The sequence below is a fragment of the Anser anser genome (assembly GCF_964211835.1).
Source record: "Anser anser genome assembly, chromosome: 2".
Classification (NCBI taxonomy): Eukaryota; Metazoa; Chordata; class Aves; order Anseriformes; family Anatidae; genus Anser; species Anser anser.
Window position 1 is genome coordinate 160,158,656 of NC_139721.1, and position 17,385 is coordinate 160,176,040.

The window sequence follows — 17,385 nt, forward strand, 5'->3', positions numbered from 1 at the left end:
AAATAGGATATAAAGAGGGTAACAGCCAAGAGAGTTGAGTTAAAAGCACAAGCCCGCCCTCGAAAGAGAGTTTTGGTGGGCAAATGGGCACAGCCTGGTGCTACAGGGTCCGTCCGCTTGCTGTGCGCAACGCTGTTGGTTTGGGTTTGGTTTTGGGGGAGAACGGACAAAAGTAACCCCGTGTAGGGTGCCAGCTCTGCAGGATTCACCATTTCTCAAGAATCAAACCCCAAACTGCCCGTATTTCCCAGGAGAGGCTCTGGGACAGCAAGCCTGCGAGCGGAGCCGCGTGCCTGGTGCCTCCCACACTCACCCCTGACAAAGCCCCCAGGGTGCTGTGAGCATCGTGGCTCAGAGAGAGACTGATCCCTGCCGTGAGGGCCCAGGGCACGACCCGCGGGAGGGATCAGAGGGCTCAGAACTTAGGCAGAGGCATCAGGGTGAGGGCTGGACAAAGGCAGGGAAGCAAAGCGCGAGGCAAAGCTCTCCTTGGCTCGAGCCAGAGACCGGTATGAGGAATGATGGCCAAAATTCACAGATCCCTGCTAGGAAAGTGGATTTATTTCTGCCCTCAAGAGAGCATTCCATGTTATCTTCCGAAAAGAACAGGCTGCACAGCTTGGAAATCTTCCCCCCCCCCCCCCAATTTGTAGGTATAGAAGCAATCACAAATCTACCTGCACTTAAACTCGAGCGGAACAAGTGCATTTGATTTACAGCGTTGCTGCCAAAGTGACAGAGACAGAGAAGCTCACAGCACGTTTCCCCCAGAAAAGGGCCGTGGGGAGACCACATCCCGCAACCCTTCCCTTCCCCACCCCTCCGCTCCTTAAACAAACCCGCGTGTTCGCAAGGACCGCGGCTCGAGCAGGCGAGCCGTGCCGACGTGCTGCCCTGCAAGAGCAACGGAACCGAACACCAGGAGCCTGAGGACGGAGGTGATGAGAAACGCCTGGAGGAGCCGGGGCCGGGTCTGCACGAGGAAGCAGAGGGAGCAGGAGGCGGCCAACACCGGGAGCTGCAGCTCCCGCCAGCTCTGCCCCCCTGCAGCAGGTGCTGGGGAGTCACTTGCAAATCATCTGCGTGAGGAGCGACCCCGTGGGAGCACGGGCCGAGCACCCCCGGCGAACAGAAACAAGCGCAAGCGGCTTTTCTTTTCCTTCTTTTTAATAGAAACGTCCTAGGGTAACTCCGCGAGGAGGATCGGCCTAAAGGGAATGTCTCTTGAAATGAAACGCTGCGACGTGGTTCAGGAATGATAAGTTAAAACGTCCAAGCGGGCTCAGGACTTCCTGGATTCTTGGGTCTTCTGGATTTCCTGCAAGAAGACGGGGAAAACAACTGAGCAGCCGTCACTCTCGGGAAGCAGCGCGGGGTTTGACAGATCCGGAGAAGGCAGGGCTTGAGGAGCACAGCAAGGTTTGTCCTAGAGGCTCTCCATTTGTCCTAGAGGCTCTTCAGACCAGCGCGCCCCTGCTGTGCCGCCCAGGGACCTGCGCACGTTTTGCCCCTGCTCAGTGCAGCTTACCCGGGGAACGAGGCAGAAAACCCCCCGAAACTCACCTTCAGGAGCACCTCCTTCAATTCGGAGTAGGCTTTTTCTAGATCGTCGTTAACAATGACCAAGTCAAACAGGCCAGGCTCTTTACCTAGGGAAGGAGCCAAGGGCAGGGGAGTTAGAGGAGAACGCGTTCTTTCCCTGTGTCACCGCTCGTGCATGAGCCGAGCTCCTGCAGCATTTTATTATTATTATTTCAGCCACTGCCAACGCGCTCCTCTGCCAAAGGCCCTCGAGGAACCGCAACGGGAAACGATGCAGGATGATGCTCAGATCCAAGCCAGCTCATGCCCGAGCCCTGCCAGCGCTCCTCGGGGAGCAGAAGGCAGACGTTCGTGCAGAAAGCAGCTCCTCAGTCACCAGCGCCCACCCCCTCTCCCCGGGCACATTGCTCAGAGGCTCCCCGGACTTACTCAGTTCCAGATCTACGCGGGCCGCGCTCAAACGCTTCAGTAAACTTTCTTCTGTCTCGGTCTGTCGGTCACGTAGCCTCTTTTCCTAGACCCAATGACAAACGCATTAAAGAAACGAGCATCCCTGCCCCGAGAGCCAGGGCTGGGAGCCAGGATCCGTGGGCCTCTCTGCCACGTAACTCCTTGCACGGCTTCAGCAAGTCGCGCGTGTGAGTCTGCGTCCCCCTCTGAACCACGTCGGTGGTTCGATTCTCCCAGAGGCACAGCGTGACCGGTATTTTATAGGGCCACGGGAGGCCAGAGGGCGTGCAGGAATCCCAGCGCTGCAGAACCAGCCTTCTTAGGGTTAACTTTAGTAGCTGGAAGCAAGTCTCAGCACAAAACCTCCCCACCGTAAGCACACCTAACGCCTTTAAATCCTGGCCGTGCTGTAACAGAGCCTATAACCAACACCAGAAGTCTCACTTCAGCACGGAAGCCGTGCAGGAGGGACCCAAAACCAGGGCACGGGAAGGTTTATCACTGGGGTGAGGGCCTGGAGAGTCAGGCCGGGCACGAGAGGAGCGCGCTTGGGAACACCTTCCTGCCCCCCTGCTGTGTGGTCCTTAAAATATGGGGATAAATCAACGTGGAGATAAACCAACAAGGGAGGAAATTGCTTGGGGGACGTGGCTTGAGAGCAAGGCGCCGATTACCTCTAACCGCTACCGGCAAGGGAAGGCAGCCGCTCACCAGGACGTCCATGGACGGGGGCTGCACGGAGATGTAGATGGGGTTCAGGTCCGTCCTCTTGATGTTCTTCACGCCTTGGATGTCGACGTCGAGGACGCAGATCTGGTTCTGGGCCTGCACAGCCTGCACCGCGGCTTTGCTGGGGACAGAACAGACGGGGAAGGGGTCAGAGCCTCCAGCCCCAGCACTGGGGGCTTGGTTCCCCCGCAGGAGGTCTGCGTAGGGCTGCCACGTGCCCAAACTGCGGCAGGAGGGAAGGAAGGCCCCGCTCTAAGCGGTTTCTCCTTCCTTGAATGCCCTCTGGGCCCCTGGGATGGTGCAGAGGGGCTGGGAAAGCCACGATGGAAGGTGTGGGAAGAGGTAATGGGTGACTATCCCATGAGCAGTGCGGCTCAAACACAGTCCATAAAGCTTCCACCTTCGACAAACACAGAAACAATTTCACCCTGAGAGCAAAACCGACTTCCCTTCCCTGTAAATCTCCCAGATCCCGTACCCATGCCCTCTCCTGAGGCACGCTGAGGACGCTTTGCCTATTTTTGCAAGATGCAGGATTAAGAAAATACATATTTTTTTTAAGCAATGGCTCTCTCATACTCTAAAGGTGGTTGTCCCTTCCCACAAAACGGGCTGTACATACACCTGCCTTGAGGTTTTTCCTCAATACCTGCAGTCGTCCCTTGACAAGCAGCAACTCCAGCCCTCTCCCCGTGCGGCAGAGGTAACGGGTTTGGTTACCGCGTGTCAGCCCTCCCAGGGGGCTCTGCGGGCACTGTTTGTGCCGGGCACAGGTTCTCCTCCGAGCCAGGGCCCTGGACAAATACAGAGGTTTGCTGCCGCGCCTGTGTGGGAAGCAGGAAGAGCCCAGACCTGAGCATCACCCCCAGCAGATCCACAAAAACTCCCCCAAATGTGGCTTTTATTTATTTATTTTTTGGCTACAGGCTTCACCTGCTATCAGCAGGCGTCAGCCAGCTCCTGCCGCAAGCACTCCGCCGAGAGCCAGCAGCTCCCAACGCCTCTCCTCTGCCTGCAGCCTCTCGGTTAAACGAAGTCCTGGCTTCCTCTGGGCCATCCAAAGGCAGAGCCCTTTCAGGGGGCTCTGTCCCTAAAGAAATTCATTTTTGGGGTATTAAATGTTATTAGCTAGTGAGATTTCGGGAGCGCAAAGGATCGGCGGAAACTTCAGCTCCTCTGATAAGCATGAGGAGCTCTGTTCTAGCACGCATCGCATCAGAAACACCCTTAGGCACTTGTATGGAAACATAGGCTTGGACAGTTTCGGTACATAATGTTTGGGGTTAATTTCTGATCCGGGTTAATTTCAGCCTCCCACCCGTCACACCCACTGCCAGACAGAGCAGAGGCGGCGTGAATATGCAGGGGGGACAGGAGACCACAGGGAGGGCCAAGGAGAAAAGGGCATCAAACCCAACCCGAGCACATCACTGAAGCCTGTTTGTGCTGGTGGCATTTGACCTGCCAAGCTCTGCTCTTCCAAAATTACCACCACCAGGCAGACAAAAGCCAAGCCGGGTTCCTGCTCTCCCGTGCTGCCTCCCCATCGCTGACCGAATCGTCTGAGATGCACACGAGTGCGTGTGCCCCTCGCCCCACTCCGCTCCGCCACCCACACGCCCTGAGGTCTCCCCAGCACAATTTATTTTTTGAAAGGCGTTCGGGTCGCCGATTCCCTCCTAATCTCTCCCGATCCTGTTAGCCCTTTCCACCCAAGTTTGATTAAGCGCCGAAATCCGCAAATTTCACAGAAGTCTGCCCCAGAAAGGAGCCATCCCGACACCCACCCCGAGGGAAGGGCCCCGCGACCAACTCGGACCGGGTCAGACATCAGGGAGCTGCCGCCTCCTCCGCGCAGCGGCCGAGCGGATTAAGCAGGGCACGCAGGAAGGAAGGAAGGAAGGAAGGCAGCCTGTCCTACGCAGGATGTACCCGGGGGATTAAGGAGGCTGAGACTGGCTTATGCTGGGTGTTTGAGGTAAACTGGACGGGGAGCTCTTGGGTTGGGTTCCTCTGGCCAAACGAGCGAGGCTGGGAGTGGGAAGGACAGCGCAGAGACCGCCCTCCCCCACCAGCCGCAGCGGGACCAGACCCGAGAGCCTGACCCAGCCGTGGGGAAAGCAGCGACGTCTGCGCACGCTGCGTTCAAACGGCTTCGTTAAAACAGCCTCGTTAACGAAACGCAGAGTCCCTGGCCGCTCCTTTGGAGCCGTACACCTGCAGCACGCTCGGTTTGGGGGCATCCCATAAGGAAACCACCCTCAGAAGCTGCCTTTGCTTCTTCCAAAAAATGCGCCCAAAAAAGGCACGTTCAGCCCTTTAAGAAATACGAACCAGGTGAATTTCAGGTGACCGTCTTGAATTCAACTAATTAAGCATCCCAGGACTTATTTACCTTTCCTTCGCAGGTCCTGTGCTGTAGTGCCACAGTTTCCTCACAATAATTACGTAAGATATCTGACTTCTAATTAACATTGCAGCTTAACGTTTTATTGATCGTCAGCTCCGATGCCCGGAGCAATGCTATTTTAAAATCCATCCAACTCTTTAACTCCAGTCAAGAGCGGCACGCAAGGCATCTTATTTGCAAGTCTGCGAGCACTTGGAAAATATTAAGTAGTGCCAACAGACTGTGAGAACTGCCCCTCTGCAAGAAAGCGTTCAGCATACGAACAACTTTAGTAGTCCTACAGCCCACGGAGAATCTTACAATGCAGCGATGAACTAATTATAGCGAGGTAATTCTTTGCAGGATTTAACTTTGTGGTCTAACGATGACCAAATAAATCCGACGAGTACCTCACCACCAAAATGAAAGGCTTGATTAAGGCAAGAATCTGCGCATTGGGAAAAAAATGGTGTAATTAAGTTAAAATATCTTCTCCTTCACCCTAACCTCAGCTCCCAGCACCACCTGGGTTTGGTGGTGAGCACCCGAGTCGCGTACCTCGTCCCATACATATTTCCGGAGAACTCTGCATGCTCGATGAATTCCCCAGCATCGATTTCTTTCTTCATCTCCTCTCGAGTCACAAAGTGGTAATCTGGATGGGACAAACAGGAAAAATACCCAGAAATTAACAACTTTGAAGGTAAAGTTCATGGCCAAAAATGCAGGGATGGGTGCTCAGGGGAGAAGCACCTCAAAACCTCCTTAGTACAACGCTGGCAGTCTGTAGATAACTATTGCCTAATTAACATTTACGGCATCTCCTCGCCACCCCAACTGACCAGACACCTACTCAAACTATTCTGAACTCCGTGGGGCCAGACGTGTTGCTGTGCCCCCTTCTCCACGCACCTTCCCCTTCCTGGTGCAGCGAGAAACCTGCCTGCAAGCTTGAAAGACACTACAACGGGACTGGCAAAGCCCTTGGTTTGAAAGCATTTATGATTAGAGACTAGGATGGGAACGAGAGAGAGGGGGACATAAAAGGGAAGGTGAAATATAAACAAACACAAACGTCTCTCTATCTTTTGTCCAATTTTCCCCCTTTCACTTCAGAGTGAAAGCTGCCTTTGGAAACCAAGTGCGAGCCTCATTTGATCCTTTCTGAAATACGGAAAGGAACCAGAAGCCAGGAAAGCATCCAGCCAGCTGCACACAAGCTACTGACACAGATCGAGGCGTCTCACGAAGCAGCTGCACTTCCCCAGACGCTGTGCCTTTGATGCATCTAACCAGAGATGCGTGGCGCTTCAGAAAGTCGAGCCGTTCAAGCTCACGTATGGATTGGGGTGCTTGCACTGAGAGCCCTGCTTTGGAAACCTCGAGCAGTGTGCCACAGAGAGCGTCCAGAGAAAATAAAGACACACGTTCCGCCTCAACGAACACCTCACTGCTCAGTTAAGTTTGGTTTTGTTCTGCCGTATCCTTCCCTCTTCGTTTCTTCCCTCCAGCGCGTGGCACGTGCCACAGAGCAGCAGCGACTACGGTCTTACGGCCACCAAGATCAAAACCAGAAGTAAACACATCCAGATGTATCACTACTGAATGCTTGCTCCTCCCGCCTGCGGAAACACACCCCAAAAACCACATTTGTAGGGCTACCTTATCTGCCAACTGGGATTCACGCATTTCACACCAAAATTCAGAAGTGTTTGGAGCAGCAACCTGGTGAATCGGGTGAGACGCTGATCCCCACCACACTCACCTTTGCCATTTACTTCTCCCGGTCTCGGCTGCCTCGTCGTGTCTGCGAGCAAGAAACACGTTAATTGTGCGGGCTGACAAGGAAGTAAGAGTACAAAAGAAACAAGAGCGCACACGCCGCAGATTAACCCAACCACGCAGTGAGCTGATCCTCGGTTTAAAATGATCAAAGCTTCGGAATCAGCCAGCGTAAAGCGCCACGGCACCGTCAGTCGGCCTGTAATTGGAGAATCCTAGATAATCTGAAAGCAATCAGCTGAGATCTTTAGGGGCTGAGCAGTCAGTTTGGGACTTACCCGGCTGGGCTTGGTTTTCTGCTCTGCTACAGACCCCCTGTGCGATCCTGGACGCGTTACTCAGAGCCCTGCCTCGGTTCAGGGGAATTCGCAGCGCCCTGCTTTGCACAGTTCGCTTTATTTTAAGAGATTGCGTCACGCAGCACCCACACGGGGGCTGAAAATCCCAGATTTAATGAACAGGGGCTGAAAATCCCAGATTTAATGGAGGGGGCAAGGTGCTGCAGGTGAATACATCGGGCTGCCTCAGAAGCCTGCTGGAAGTCATTTGAAGTTGCATTATTTTAAGAACATGCCCACAATAAGGCGACAATCACCTCTGAGTTTGCGTAAAGCGCCGACTACCAAGCTCTGAGCTGCCTACAGAGATTTAGGGAAAAATACATACCAAGAGACAACCCTGGAGGAGACAAGGTTTAGTTTGGAGTGAATTCTTTAGTAAGATATTCAGCTGAATTAAAAAAATAGAATGAAACACAGTAAGTGAAAGATGTTTTAAAGTTTTTTCCACCTCCAGTACCATTAAACTCTTCCACATTCCAGAATTTGCTCTTTCACGACGGAATGAATCTGGATTTCACAGATCTAGATCCACCTGCGGCATCCAAAGCATCAGGGCAGCAAAAAGCACTTTTAAGCACACTTAATGCCTTGCAGAGCCCCAGGGAAAATCAGGTGAATGAGCTGTGCGTGGCTGAATAATCTTCAAGGCGTCACTCGAGACAAAGGAAACAACATTTGTACTGCAACGGGCGAGCTGCCTAAAGAGAATCCCGTTCTCTGCTGCGATTAGAAAGCACAGTGGAACTGGCGACCCCGATGCGTGTCGTTATTACCCTACAGCCCTTAAAAAACATCCCAGAGAGCGCCACGCTGTTTTGTAGGATTCAGCAGGAGGGGAAAGGTGTTTTAAGATTATTTTGCTCGTGTAAGCGAGCGTTTTGCACAGACAGACGTGCGATCTTCCCAGGAAACCACGCGGTCCTGGCGGTTATGACACAAATCCCTCAAGTCTGCCGAGGCAGCGCCCCTTTCCCGCCGCCCGTGTCAGAGGACGAAGCGCCGAAATCTCAGGCTCTGCCGCGCGGGCCCTGGGCCCGCTATTCGGGACACGAACACAGCTACGGACTCGGGCTCCGGGCTGGCGACCCCAAACTCCGCTGCCCCAAACCCTCCCGGAGACACGCAGATACTCACGGGAGACGCTGAAGCCGAAGACGTTCTCGTAATCTTTAAACAATTTCTTTATCAAAGTGCTCTTCCCTGCACCCGATGGGCCACTCAGAACCACTGGCCTTGGTCCCTGCATGGCTAGAGGGACAGAAAAATACAGAGCCGGTTAGAAAAACACAGCAAACACAGCCGCAGGTTCCCAGGGGCATCTCAGGACCATCGAAGCGTCCATCCTCTCCCCCCTGTGTGTATAATCCAGGGGAAATAAAGCTCACAGCCTCGCAGCAGCAGCCTGGGCACGGACAACAGACACCCGCGGGTCCCAGCCGCGCCCCGCGGCTCGAGGTGCGTCAGCACGCGAGAAGGGTTCAGCTCCCGGAACAGAAAGCAGGCAGCCTCGGGACACGCAGACTTTTTGGCAGTCATTTCTTCGGGCAGAAAGAAAAGAACGGGCGTTTTCACGTGCCTGCCTCCCCGGGGAGGAAGGGAGGCTGATTATTGACGCTGGGGGGGGCCTGCAGGCTGCCATCCACCCGCAGCAATTCGGCAGCCTGTAACCCGGAGGTGACCCCACGAGCAGGACGAATCCGACGGGTCTGGGTTTCCCTATTTAAAGCCGACGACTTCGTGCAAGCGGCAAAGCCCCGGGGAAGGCAATTTTTTTTTTTTTTTTTAACCTCACCAGCCGGGCCTGGCCCCAGGAGAACCCAGAAGACGGGCAGCGTGACGCCTTCCCGTTTCTAATCAGACGGCGGCAACGTCACCCCGACCTCCCAAATCGCTCCTGAACCATCCTTAAGCCAAACGCGGCCTCTTACCAAACCCCGCCCCGCCGGCTAATCCGGCCTCGCTGCCTCCCTGACCCCAGCCTGCGGGCGCTGGATGCCTCCTTATCCCTAAATCCCCTCCGCACGGCTCCGTGGTATCGCGGGCAGCTCTAAAGCCAGCGAATTACGGGAGTTTTTCCCCCGTTCCCTAAGGACTCTCGGTGCTTGCCTGACCCGAGCTTATCCAGGGCGGTAGGAAGAGGCAGGCGTGGGGATAAAACCACCCAAGGTCAATCGCTGGCCAAAAGGGAACTGCTTGCTGCTGTTTTTTGGGTGCTGCAGGATTAGCCCCACCGTCTGCGCGTTACCACGTTGCTGGGTTGGGCTTCTCCATCCGAAAAAAGAAAAAAAAAAATCATCAAGGCTGGGCAAACCTTTAAGAAGTCCCCGTGGGGACGGGCCGGCGCCGTCCTTCCCTTCGCCTTTGCTCCTTGGCGGTTCCTGAAGATAATCACAGAATCACCCCGAGTTGGAAGGGACCCACAAGGATCATCGAGTCCAACTCCTGAAATCACGGGTTTTCCCTAAATGCTCAGCCCCAAAAGCTGGAGAACACCCTCTGCGCCTCCCCGCCACCACACTGCCTGCAGCAGGGCAGCGAAGCCGCCCCCCTGACCTGTCCAAAGCTCCTCTCCTCTCCCTGCTTGTTCCCCTCACCGTAAATCAGGCAGGAGAGCGCTGGGGAGCCAGTTTATCCCCCCGCAGTCGCTCCAGCATGCTCCAAACACGTCTCTTCCCGCGGCGCCAGCCCTGTGCGTCGCCGCCGTGCGTCCCTACCTCGTGCTTTTGCTCCCTTCCAGCTCCTCGCGACGGGCTCGCAGGCAGAACGCCGGGCTGCGTGTGAGCTTTTTAATCGCCCGGGGGTGATTTTAAGACGGCCGACGAAGACCGCCCGCTGATCTTTAATCTTCTCCCGTGGCTTCTGCTCCGCTCCCTGCTCCGGCAGCTGGCCAAGGCAGGCAAAAGCAGAGCTGGCTGGGGCAGGGCAGCGAGCCTCGTGTCCTCAGGGAGCACCAAACCCGGCTAACCATGACCTACCGCTCCATCTTTTCTGTTTCTAGGAGCTTTCTGGAAATCCTGAGGCTCCCAAAATCCTCAGTGGATGGGAGCCGACTGCCCCGAGTTCTTGTTTCGGAGGGTCTTGACTTCGCAGCACCCCTTTCTATCACGCACCTCCGCTCTGCCCAGCACCTCCTTTCTTTGGGAAAAAGGCTACAAGTAAACCGGAGGACTCACAGCCGTTCCCTCTTGCCTCCCCCCCCCAAACACAGCCCACCTCCTTTGCCGGGGACCTCTGCGAGCAGAGGAAAACGCAACGTAATTTACAGGGGGAAAAAAAAAGCGATTTCCACCGCCAGACGAAGGGGCCAGGCCCTCCGCGGGTGGCAGGCAGCAAACACCCAGCTGGCAAGGCAAAAATAGCTCTCAGGGCCGGCCTGGCACGCGTTTTCGGAAGGCCTGGCACGGCGCAGCCCCCTGCCCCTACGTGTCACGTTTTCAAGCAGTGTTTGTAGCTGTAAGAATTACAGGGACGTTTTGAGCAGAAGTTGAATTTCCCCCCTTCTCCGCTCAGGTTTTGACATTTTCAGACCCCGCCGGGGCTGCGAGGTGACGAGGGGGACAAGCGAGCGGCGGGCAGGGAGCACCTCCCAGGCCAGCCCTGCCTCCTAAAGCCACCCCGGATTTTAACTGGCAGGCAGCACAGAGCCAGGAAGGCGAAGGACAGACATCACAGGAGTTACATGAAATTAAAGCCGATTAGCTGGCAGCCCGTAAGGAGCACGCAAAGCCCCCTGCCCGAGTCGAAAAGCAGCTTACAGGACGGTTTCTCTGGAGCCCCAGGAAAGGTCTCTCAGATTAGGGGTATAAACCCATTCCCTATTTTTAGCGGGTTCTTCGGAGGTGCAACTCTGACTTGGTAAGCGTGGAGACTCTTCCTGAGCAGGCAGCAACAGCTCAGGAACCACCCGCATCCATCCGGGGAGCCCCAGAGGCTTTGCAGAAGAACACTGCCCTGAGGGGATGCTTTAATCAAAGGGAATTACTCGCTTTTTTAACCTGTTCTACAAAATTCTTCCTTGCCACCAGGCCTCGTCGTCCACCACCCACTTAACGGGATCGCCTCGTCGGCCGCACGGAACGAGCCCCCTGATCAAGCACCAACAGCCGGTCACACGCTCGGCTGCGGCTCCGTGCGGGTAATTCCTCCTCCCTCCCCGAAAAGCGGCGCTGAAACGGGAGCAGAGCACCCCCACGCAGCTGGGCTGGCAGGAGCACCCGAACAACCTTACTGCTGGAAGCGATTAACCCCAAAGTGCTAATTAACCCCCCCCCCCCCCCGACAGCAGCGACTAGCAGTCCTGGCTTCGCAGAGGGCAGCCTTGAGCTCGAACCGCTCCCTCAGAGCCCCCCTGGGGACCCTCTCAGCCCCTCACAGGATCCTCACAGGACCCCCCCCCAGCCCCTCACAGGACCCCCCAGCCCCTCACAGGGACCTTACAGGACCCCCCCAACCCCTCACAGCCCCTCGAAGGATCCTCAGAGCCCCCCCAGCCCTTCACAGCACCTTCACAGGACGACCTCATAGCCCCCCTAGCCCCTCATAAGACCTCCTCAGCCCCTCAGAGCCCCCCCCCCCCCCCCAGAGACCCCCTCAGCCCCTGACAGGATCCTCACAGGACCCCAAAAGCCCCCCACAGGATCTTCACAGGAACCCCCCGGCCCCTCACAGGACCCCTCAGACCCTGACAGGAACCCCCTGGTCCCTCACGGGAACCCCCCCAGCCCCTCACAGGGACCTCACAGGACCCCAGAAGCCCCTCACTGGACCTCCTCAGCTCCTCAGAGACCCCCCGGGGACCCTCTCAGCCCCTCACAGGATCCTCACAGGACCCCACAAGACCCCCTGGCCCCTCGCAACCCTCCAAGGCTCTCACAGGACCCCCCCAGCCCCTCACGGGGACCTTACAGGACCCCAGCAGCCCCTCACAGCCCCTCGAAGGACCCCCAGAGGCCCCCCAGCCCCTCACAGGACTCCAGAAGCCCCTCACAGGACGACCTCACAGACCCCCCAGCCCCTCACAAGACCTCCTCAGTCCCTCAGAGCCCCCCCCGCACCCCCCGAGACCCTCTCAGCCCCTCACAGGATCCTCACAGGACCCTCACAGAACCCCCCCAGCCCCTCACAGGAGCCCCCCCCAGCCCCTCACAGGAGCCCCCCCCAGCCCCTCACAGGAGCCCCCCAGCCCCTCACAGGGACCTTACAGGACCCCCGCAGCCCCTCACAGCCCCTCGAAGGATCCTCAGAGCCCCCCCAGCCCCTCACAGGACCTCCTCAGCCCCTCAGAGCCCCCCCCCCCCAAGAGACCCCCTCAGCCCCTGACAGGATCCTCACAGGACCCCAGAAGCTCCTCACAGGATCTTCGCAGGAACCCCCCGGCCCCTCACAGGGACCTCACAGGACCCCAGAAGCCCCTCACAGGATCCCCCAGGTCCTCAGAGCCCCCCCCAGCCCCCCCGTCCCCCCCTCACCCGCCGCCGCCCGGGCGATGGCTCCGCGCAGCCGCCGCCAGCTCATGGGGGGGAAGCGGCACCGAGGGGGGGGGGGGGGGGGGGGCGGGAAGGGGCGGGGCCTGCGCCTCAGCGAGGCCACGCCCCCTCGAGCGAGGCCGCGCCCATCTCGTTGAGGCCACGCCCCCTCGTCCCGGCGCGCGGAGCCCCGCCGGGGAAAGGGGGAGGCGGCGGCTGTTGCGGGGCGGTCACGTGAGCGGGGCGAACCACGAGGGCGGGCTGGGCGGGGGGGGGCCGGGCCGTACCTTGAGGGGGCTGGGGGGGGGGGGGGGAAGGTGAGGGCCGAACCATGGAGGTGGCTGGAGGGGAGGGGGCGCCCCGAGTGGGGGCGGGGCCGACCCTGGGCTGAACCACTGAGGGGAGGGCGGGGGGGGGAAAGCGGGGCAAACCATTGTGCGGGTGTGCGGGGGGAGCGGGCGCCATTTTGGAGGCGGCGGGCCGTGAGGGCGCGGGCGCCATCTTGAGGCTGAGGGGTGGCGGGGGGCGGCGGCGGTTTGGGGGCACGGGCTGGGGTTAAACCCGTCCCTGAGGTGTTAACAGGGCTCGTTAGGGCTTCGTCTGTCCCTGTGACCGCTGTCCTTGTCCTTAGGTTGTCTGAGGGAGTGGCACCGCATCCCCTCACACCCCTGTGCTGCACCTGAGCCTGGCCCAGGCCGGGATGGCAGCCCTGAGGAGATCCCTGAGGTAAACATGGAGCCTTCAGCCCCCTCACGGCTCCCAGCAGGGCTGGTGCTGACCCATTATGTCCAATTTATCTCCCCAGCCTCCTGCTGCTGCAGCTCGACGCCGTGCCCCGAGGGCTGCCGACGCCTCGCCGCCTGCACACCGCCTGCATCCAGGCCAACTCCAACCGGGTGGCCGTGTCCCGCCTGCAGCGCCAGGCGTACGGCCGCCAGTACCCGCTGCTGCTGGTCAGGACCGACGGCTCCACCATCCACATCCGCTACAAGGAGCCCAAGAAGATCCTCATGGTAAGGCGCTCACCTCACCAGAACCCTTTACTGAGGAACATTGTGGCAACTACTGATTTATTTGAAGATCAAAACCCAGTGTTGGATGCTCTGATGCTTCCCAGTGTCACTTTTTGATGTCTTTTTTCCCCACAGTTGCCCCTGGATAGCAACACGCTGCCCGAGGCGGAGAGGAAGGCCCGGCTGCGGCGGCAGTTCCCCACTAAACTGAGGGCCAGGGAGGACGAGGACACCTTCGACAAGCTGGACATGGAGAAATACAAGAAATTCTGGAAAAAGTGACGCCGTGAAGCTCGTTGCAAAAAGCGAGGCAGCACCTCGGGGGTCGCTCCTGCCGAGACGGGACGGCCGACAGACTGTGACCTAACAGCAACGTGTTAAAAAATAATAATAGTTTGTCCTGGAGAATTTGGGGTGGTTTTGCTTTATTTGTCTCCCTCAGGGGAGCTCCCCCCGCGGTGGTTCAGCCCGACTTCCCCCCCCCCCCATCTCCCCGGTGGTGGCTCCCGGGCGGGGCTGCGGGGTGCGCGGGGCCTGAGCGGCGCGGGAGGTGCGTGGGGGTGGGGGGGGGACACCGGGAATAGAGGGGGAGGCGGGGGGGATCCGGGCCCTGCCACCGCCTCTGAGCCCCCAGCGTTGTGCTGCTGGGGCCGCAGCCCCTGCCGCCCCTCCTCACCGGCTGTGCGGGCCTTTCTGGGCCTTGCTGAGCCCCCCCCCAACTCGTGTAACCCCCCCCAACCCCCTCCCAGCCAACGCAGGACCGCCACTTTGCACTGTCTCAGGGTTTTCTCCCTTCTCTGATCTCTGCACCCATGGGTTTGGGGCTTTTTGGGGGGTACGCTTGCTGTAAGCCCTCCCCCCCCCCTCAGTTATGGGGTGGGGGGGGGGGCTCTGCTGGCAGGGCGGGGGTGAAACGGGGGCTGACTCTTGCAGCGCGCCCCCGGCACCATGTTCGGCTCGTCCCGAGGCGGGGTGCGAGGGGGCCAGGACCAGTTCAGCTGGGAGGATGTCAAGACGGACAAACAGAGGGAAAACTACCTGGGTGAGTTCCCCCGCACCGCCTGGGGTTGGGGGGGCTGGCGGGTCGGGGAGAGAAAGGGGGGGGGGCAAACGTCTCGTGCCCCCCCCATCCCCCCCCTCCAATTTGTGTCCCTGCAGGAAACTCCCTGATGGCCCCGGTGGGCCGGTGGCAGAAGGGCAAGGACCTGACGTGGTACGCCAAGAGCAAGAAGGAGGCCACCCCGCTGTCCCGCGAGGAGGAGCTGGCCGCCGTCCGCCTGGCCGAGCAGGAGGCCATGATGGCAGCCCTGTGAGTGCCCCCCCGTCACCCCCCCTCCCCCCAAAATAAGTGCTTTGGACGCCCCCCAGCACCCTTTTTTTTTTGTTGTTGTTGTAGGGGCTACAAGAATGTGAAGAGGCAACCCACAGGGCTCAGCAAGGAGGTGAGGGGGTCCCCACGCTGTCCCTGCAGGTTGGGGTGTCCCCCCCAGCTCTGTTTATTTTTTTTTCGGGGGGGGGGGGGGGGGCAGGGGACACGACTCAGTGCTTTCTCCCGCAGGACCTGGCCGAGGTGTGCAAGCGGGACGGCGCGGAGCGAGCTGAGAAAGACGTGGACCGGGTGGTGGGCTTGGGCAGCTCCAGGTGGGCACCGAGACGCCGGGTTTCAGAGCGGTTTTATTTTACCTTTTTTTAATCATTATCATCATTTTTCACATTTACTTTATTTATTTATTTTTATCATTATTATTATTTTTCACGTTTCTGTCCCCAGTGGCAGTGCCGGCCGGGTGATGCTCTCCAAGGAGGACAAGGAGGCGGCCAAGATGGGGCTCTCCGTCTTCACGGTACGTCGGGGCCGACCCGCGAGCATTTCCCGTGTTCTCCTTGCATGGTTTGGAAGAAGTGCGGGGTTGGAAGCGACAACTCCGGGCATTTCAACTTGGTCCCAAAGTTAATTTCCCCCTTTTAAAGGGAGAAAGCGCCTCTCTTGTGTAATTCAGAGCTTTGGGCAAGCCCGTGGACTCGCTCCGCGTTTTTCTCTCTCCAACCTCCAGCACCAGAAGGTCCCCGGCAGTCCCGAGGCGTCCGGCTCCAAGAGGAAGCAGGACAAGGAGGAGAAGGCGGAGGAGAAGCGGTGAGGGCGGGAGACGTCCCACTGCCACCCAAGAATCCCAAAACCTCTGGGAATCCACCCCGAAAACCTCTGCTTCACCCCCAAAACCCCTTTTTCACCCCAGGCGTCTCCTTTACCAGGGAGACCCGCGGGGGGAGTGCCTGGAGGGAGGGCTGGGGACGAGTTTTTGGCAGAGGAAGGGGCTGGAGGGACATGGGGGGGGCAGGGACCCGCCAGCGCTGCCTGATTTCTCCCCGACCCCGCAGGACGGAGAGCGGCAAGAAAGCCAAAAAGGAGAAGAAGAAAAGGAAAAAGAAAAAACACAAGAAGGAGAAGAAAAAGGACAAACATCACAAGCGGGCGGCCTCCCCGTCCTCCTCAGCCTCCTCTCCGGACCGGGACGAGAGGTAACGGGGCGAGGGGAGCTCAGCGTGGCCGGGACGTCCCCTATGTGTCCCAGGCTCTGACCTTCCCCCTGTCCCCGCAGGCACCACCGGAGGAAAGCCCAGGACCGCCCTGAGGCCTCACGGCACCGGCGCCGCCACGACACCACGGACTCCTCCTCCTCCTCCTCTGGCAGCGAGGAAGGCTCGGGCAGGAGCCCCTCGCGCCGCCCGGCCCGCAGGAGGGCGCGGAGCCGGAGCGGGGACGGCCACCGGCCCCCGTCCCCGCGCCACAAGGGCAGGAAGAGGAGCAGGAGCCGCTCTCCCCGCTCCCGCGGCGGGGCCAGGCAGCGCCACGACACCGAGCCGGGTGACTGAGGGGCTTTGCTGGGGAGCGGGGCCAGAGGTTTTCTATTTTTGAAGGTTATTCTTTAAATTAAAGTCACAGCTCCGCTGGCGCCGTCCGGCTGGGGTGGGCTGGCCTCGGCGCAGCCCGGACTAAGCGCCGGCGAAGCGGCTGGAGGGGAGTTTTCTTTCTTTAGGCCCTTTTTTTAAGTTCATGAGCTGCGAAATAAAGGTGAGGCAGAGGCTGAGCAGCCCCCCCCCCGATGCCGTGGGTGCCCCAAGCAGGTTGCTGCGGCGAGCCACCCACCCTGACCCCTCATTCTTTAATTTGGGGAGGCCTGGGCGTAAGCCACCACCTTCCCAGCAAGGCACGCGGAAAAAAAAAGGAGGGATGGACGTGCCTTTTTTTTTGGCTGAGAAACGGCCTCTTTGGGTAAAAAGGAAGCCGCCCGAATTAGAAATCTCTGCTCTGCGCGGGGAGCAGCGCGCTCACGTTCCTCTCCGGGATTTTAAACCTCAGACCGCAGCCAGGGGGATTTACGTGCTCCGCGCGCCGCGGGAGGAGCGTGGGTTTTAAATCAACAAATCCCGGTGGCTGGGGAAGGGCTCCGCTCACCACGGGCCGCACAAGGGCCTCGTTTGTTTAATTAACGCTGCCGTTTCTCCTGCCCGGGACGGGGCCGTTCCGTGCCCTCGTGGCGGACAAAAGCCCCGCACCCGGTGCCGGTTGGCAGCGTTTCGGGGCCTTCGTCATCCCGGGGTGCCGGTGCGGGGTGGGACCGGCCGCGCGTGCACAAGGGCCGCATTCAGCACGGGGGGGACGAGCGGCAATA

The 17,385-nt window shown here is 58.8% G+C and overlaps 3 protein-coding genes across 12 annotated transcripts; 2 read left to right on the top strand and 1 right to left on the bottom strand.

Moving 5' to 3' along the window:
• Nucleotides 1-1,149: 1,149 nt before the first annotated feature.
• On the bottom strand, nucleotides 1,150-12,817 carry GUK1 (guanylate kinase 1). 9 transcript variants are annotated; one of them, XM_083823741.1, is made up of 11 exons: nucleotides 12,702-12,735; nucleotides 9,948-10,368; nucleotides 9,545-9,675; nucleotides 8,619-8,771; nucleotides 8,368-8,481; nucleotides 6,876-6,917; nucleotides 5,669-5,765; nucleotides 2,704-2,842; nucleotides 1,972-2,056; nucleotides 1,564-1,649; nucleotides 1,150-1,318 (listed from the first exon to the last, which is right to left on the bottom strand). In XM_083823741.1, exons 4-11 carry the CDS (start codon nucleotides 8,767-8,769, stop codon nucleotides 1,283-1,285), a joined length of 750 nt encoding a protein of 249 aa, XP_083679867.1. In that variant the 5' UTR covers nucleotides 8,770-8,771; nucleotides 9,545-9,675; nucleotides 9,948-10,368; nucleotides 12,702-12,735; the 3' UTR covers nucleotides 1,150-1,282. The 9 variants fall into 9 exon arrangements, 3 of the variants coding, with proteins under 3 accessions (XP_083679867.1, XP_083679868.1, XP_083679869.1); XR_014579525.1 differs by lacking the exons at nucleotides 9,545-9,675; nucleotides 9,948-10,368 and adding an exon at nucleotides 3,371-3,515 and having other exon boundaries at nucleotides 5,618-5,765; nucleotides 12,702-12,765; XR_014579528.1 differs by lacking the exons at nucleotides 1,150-1,318; nucleotides 9,545-9,675; nucleotides 9,948-10,368 and adding an exon at nucleotides 3,371-3,515 and having other exon boundaries at nucleotides 1,595-1,649; nucleotides 2,667-2,842; nucleotides 5,618-5,765; nucleotides 12,702-12,781.
• On the top strand, nucleotides 12,800-14,119 carry MRPL55 (mitochondrial ribosomal protein L55). Of its 2 annotated transcripts, none has more exons than XM_083823750.1 (4): nucleotides 12,800-12,932; nucleotides 13,330-13,424; nucleotides 13,504-13,711; nucleotides 13,847-14,119. In XM_083823750.1, the coding sequence occupies exons 2-4, from the start codon at nucleotides 13,399-13,401 to the stop codon at nucleotides 13,991-13,993; spliced, it is 381 nt and encodes a 126-aa protein (XP_083679876.1). In that variant the 5' UTR covers nucleotides 12,800-12,932; nucleotides 13,330-13,398; the 3' UTR covers nucleotides 13,994-14,119. The 2 variants fall into 2 exon arrangements, with proteins under 2 accessions (XP_083679876.1, XP_083679877.1); XM_083823751.1 differs by lacking the exon at nucleotides 12,800-12,932 and adding an exon at nucleotides 13,222-13,240.
• Nucleotides 14,120-14,177: 58 nt separating this feature from the next.
• On the top strand, nucleotides 14,178-16,732 carry LOC310894048 (multiple myeloma tumor-associated protein 2 homolog). The gene is made up of 9 exons (XM_083823740.1): nucleotides 14,178-14,261; nucleotides 14,645-14,753; nucleotides 14,870-15,020; nucleotides 15,108-15,153; nucleotides 15,270-15,352; nucleotides 15,483-15,555; nucleotides 15,766-15,845; nucleotides 16,091-16,231; nucleotides 16,312-16,732. Exons 2-9 carry the CDS (start codon nucleotides 14,660-14,662, stop codon nucleotides 16,583-16,585), a joined length of 942 nt encoding a protein of 313 aa, XP_083679866.1. The 5' UTR covers nucleotides 14,178-14,261; nucleotides 14,645-14,659; the 3' UTR covers nucleotides 16,586-16,732.
• The last annotated feature ends 653 nt before the right edge of the window (nucleotides 16,733-17,385 follow it).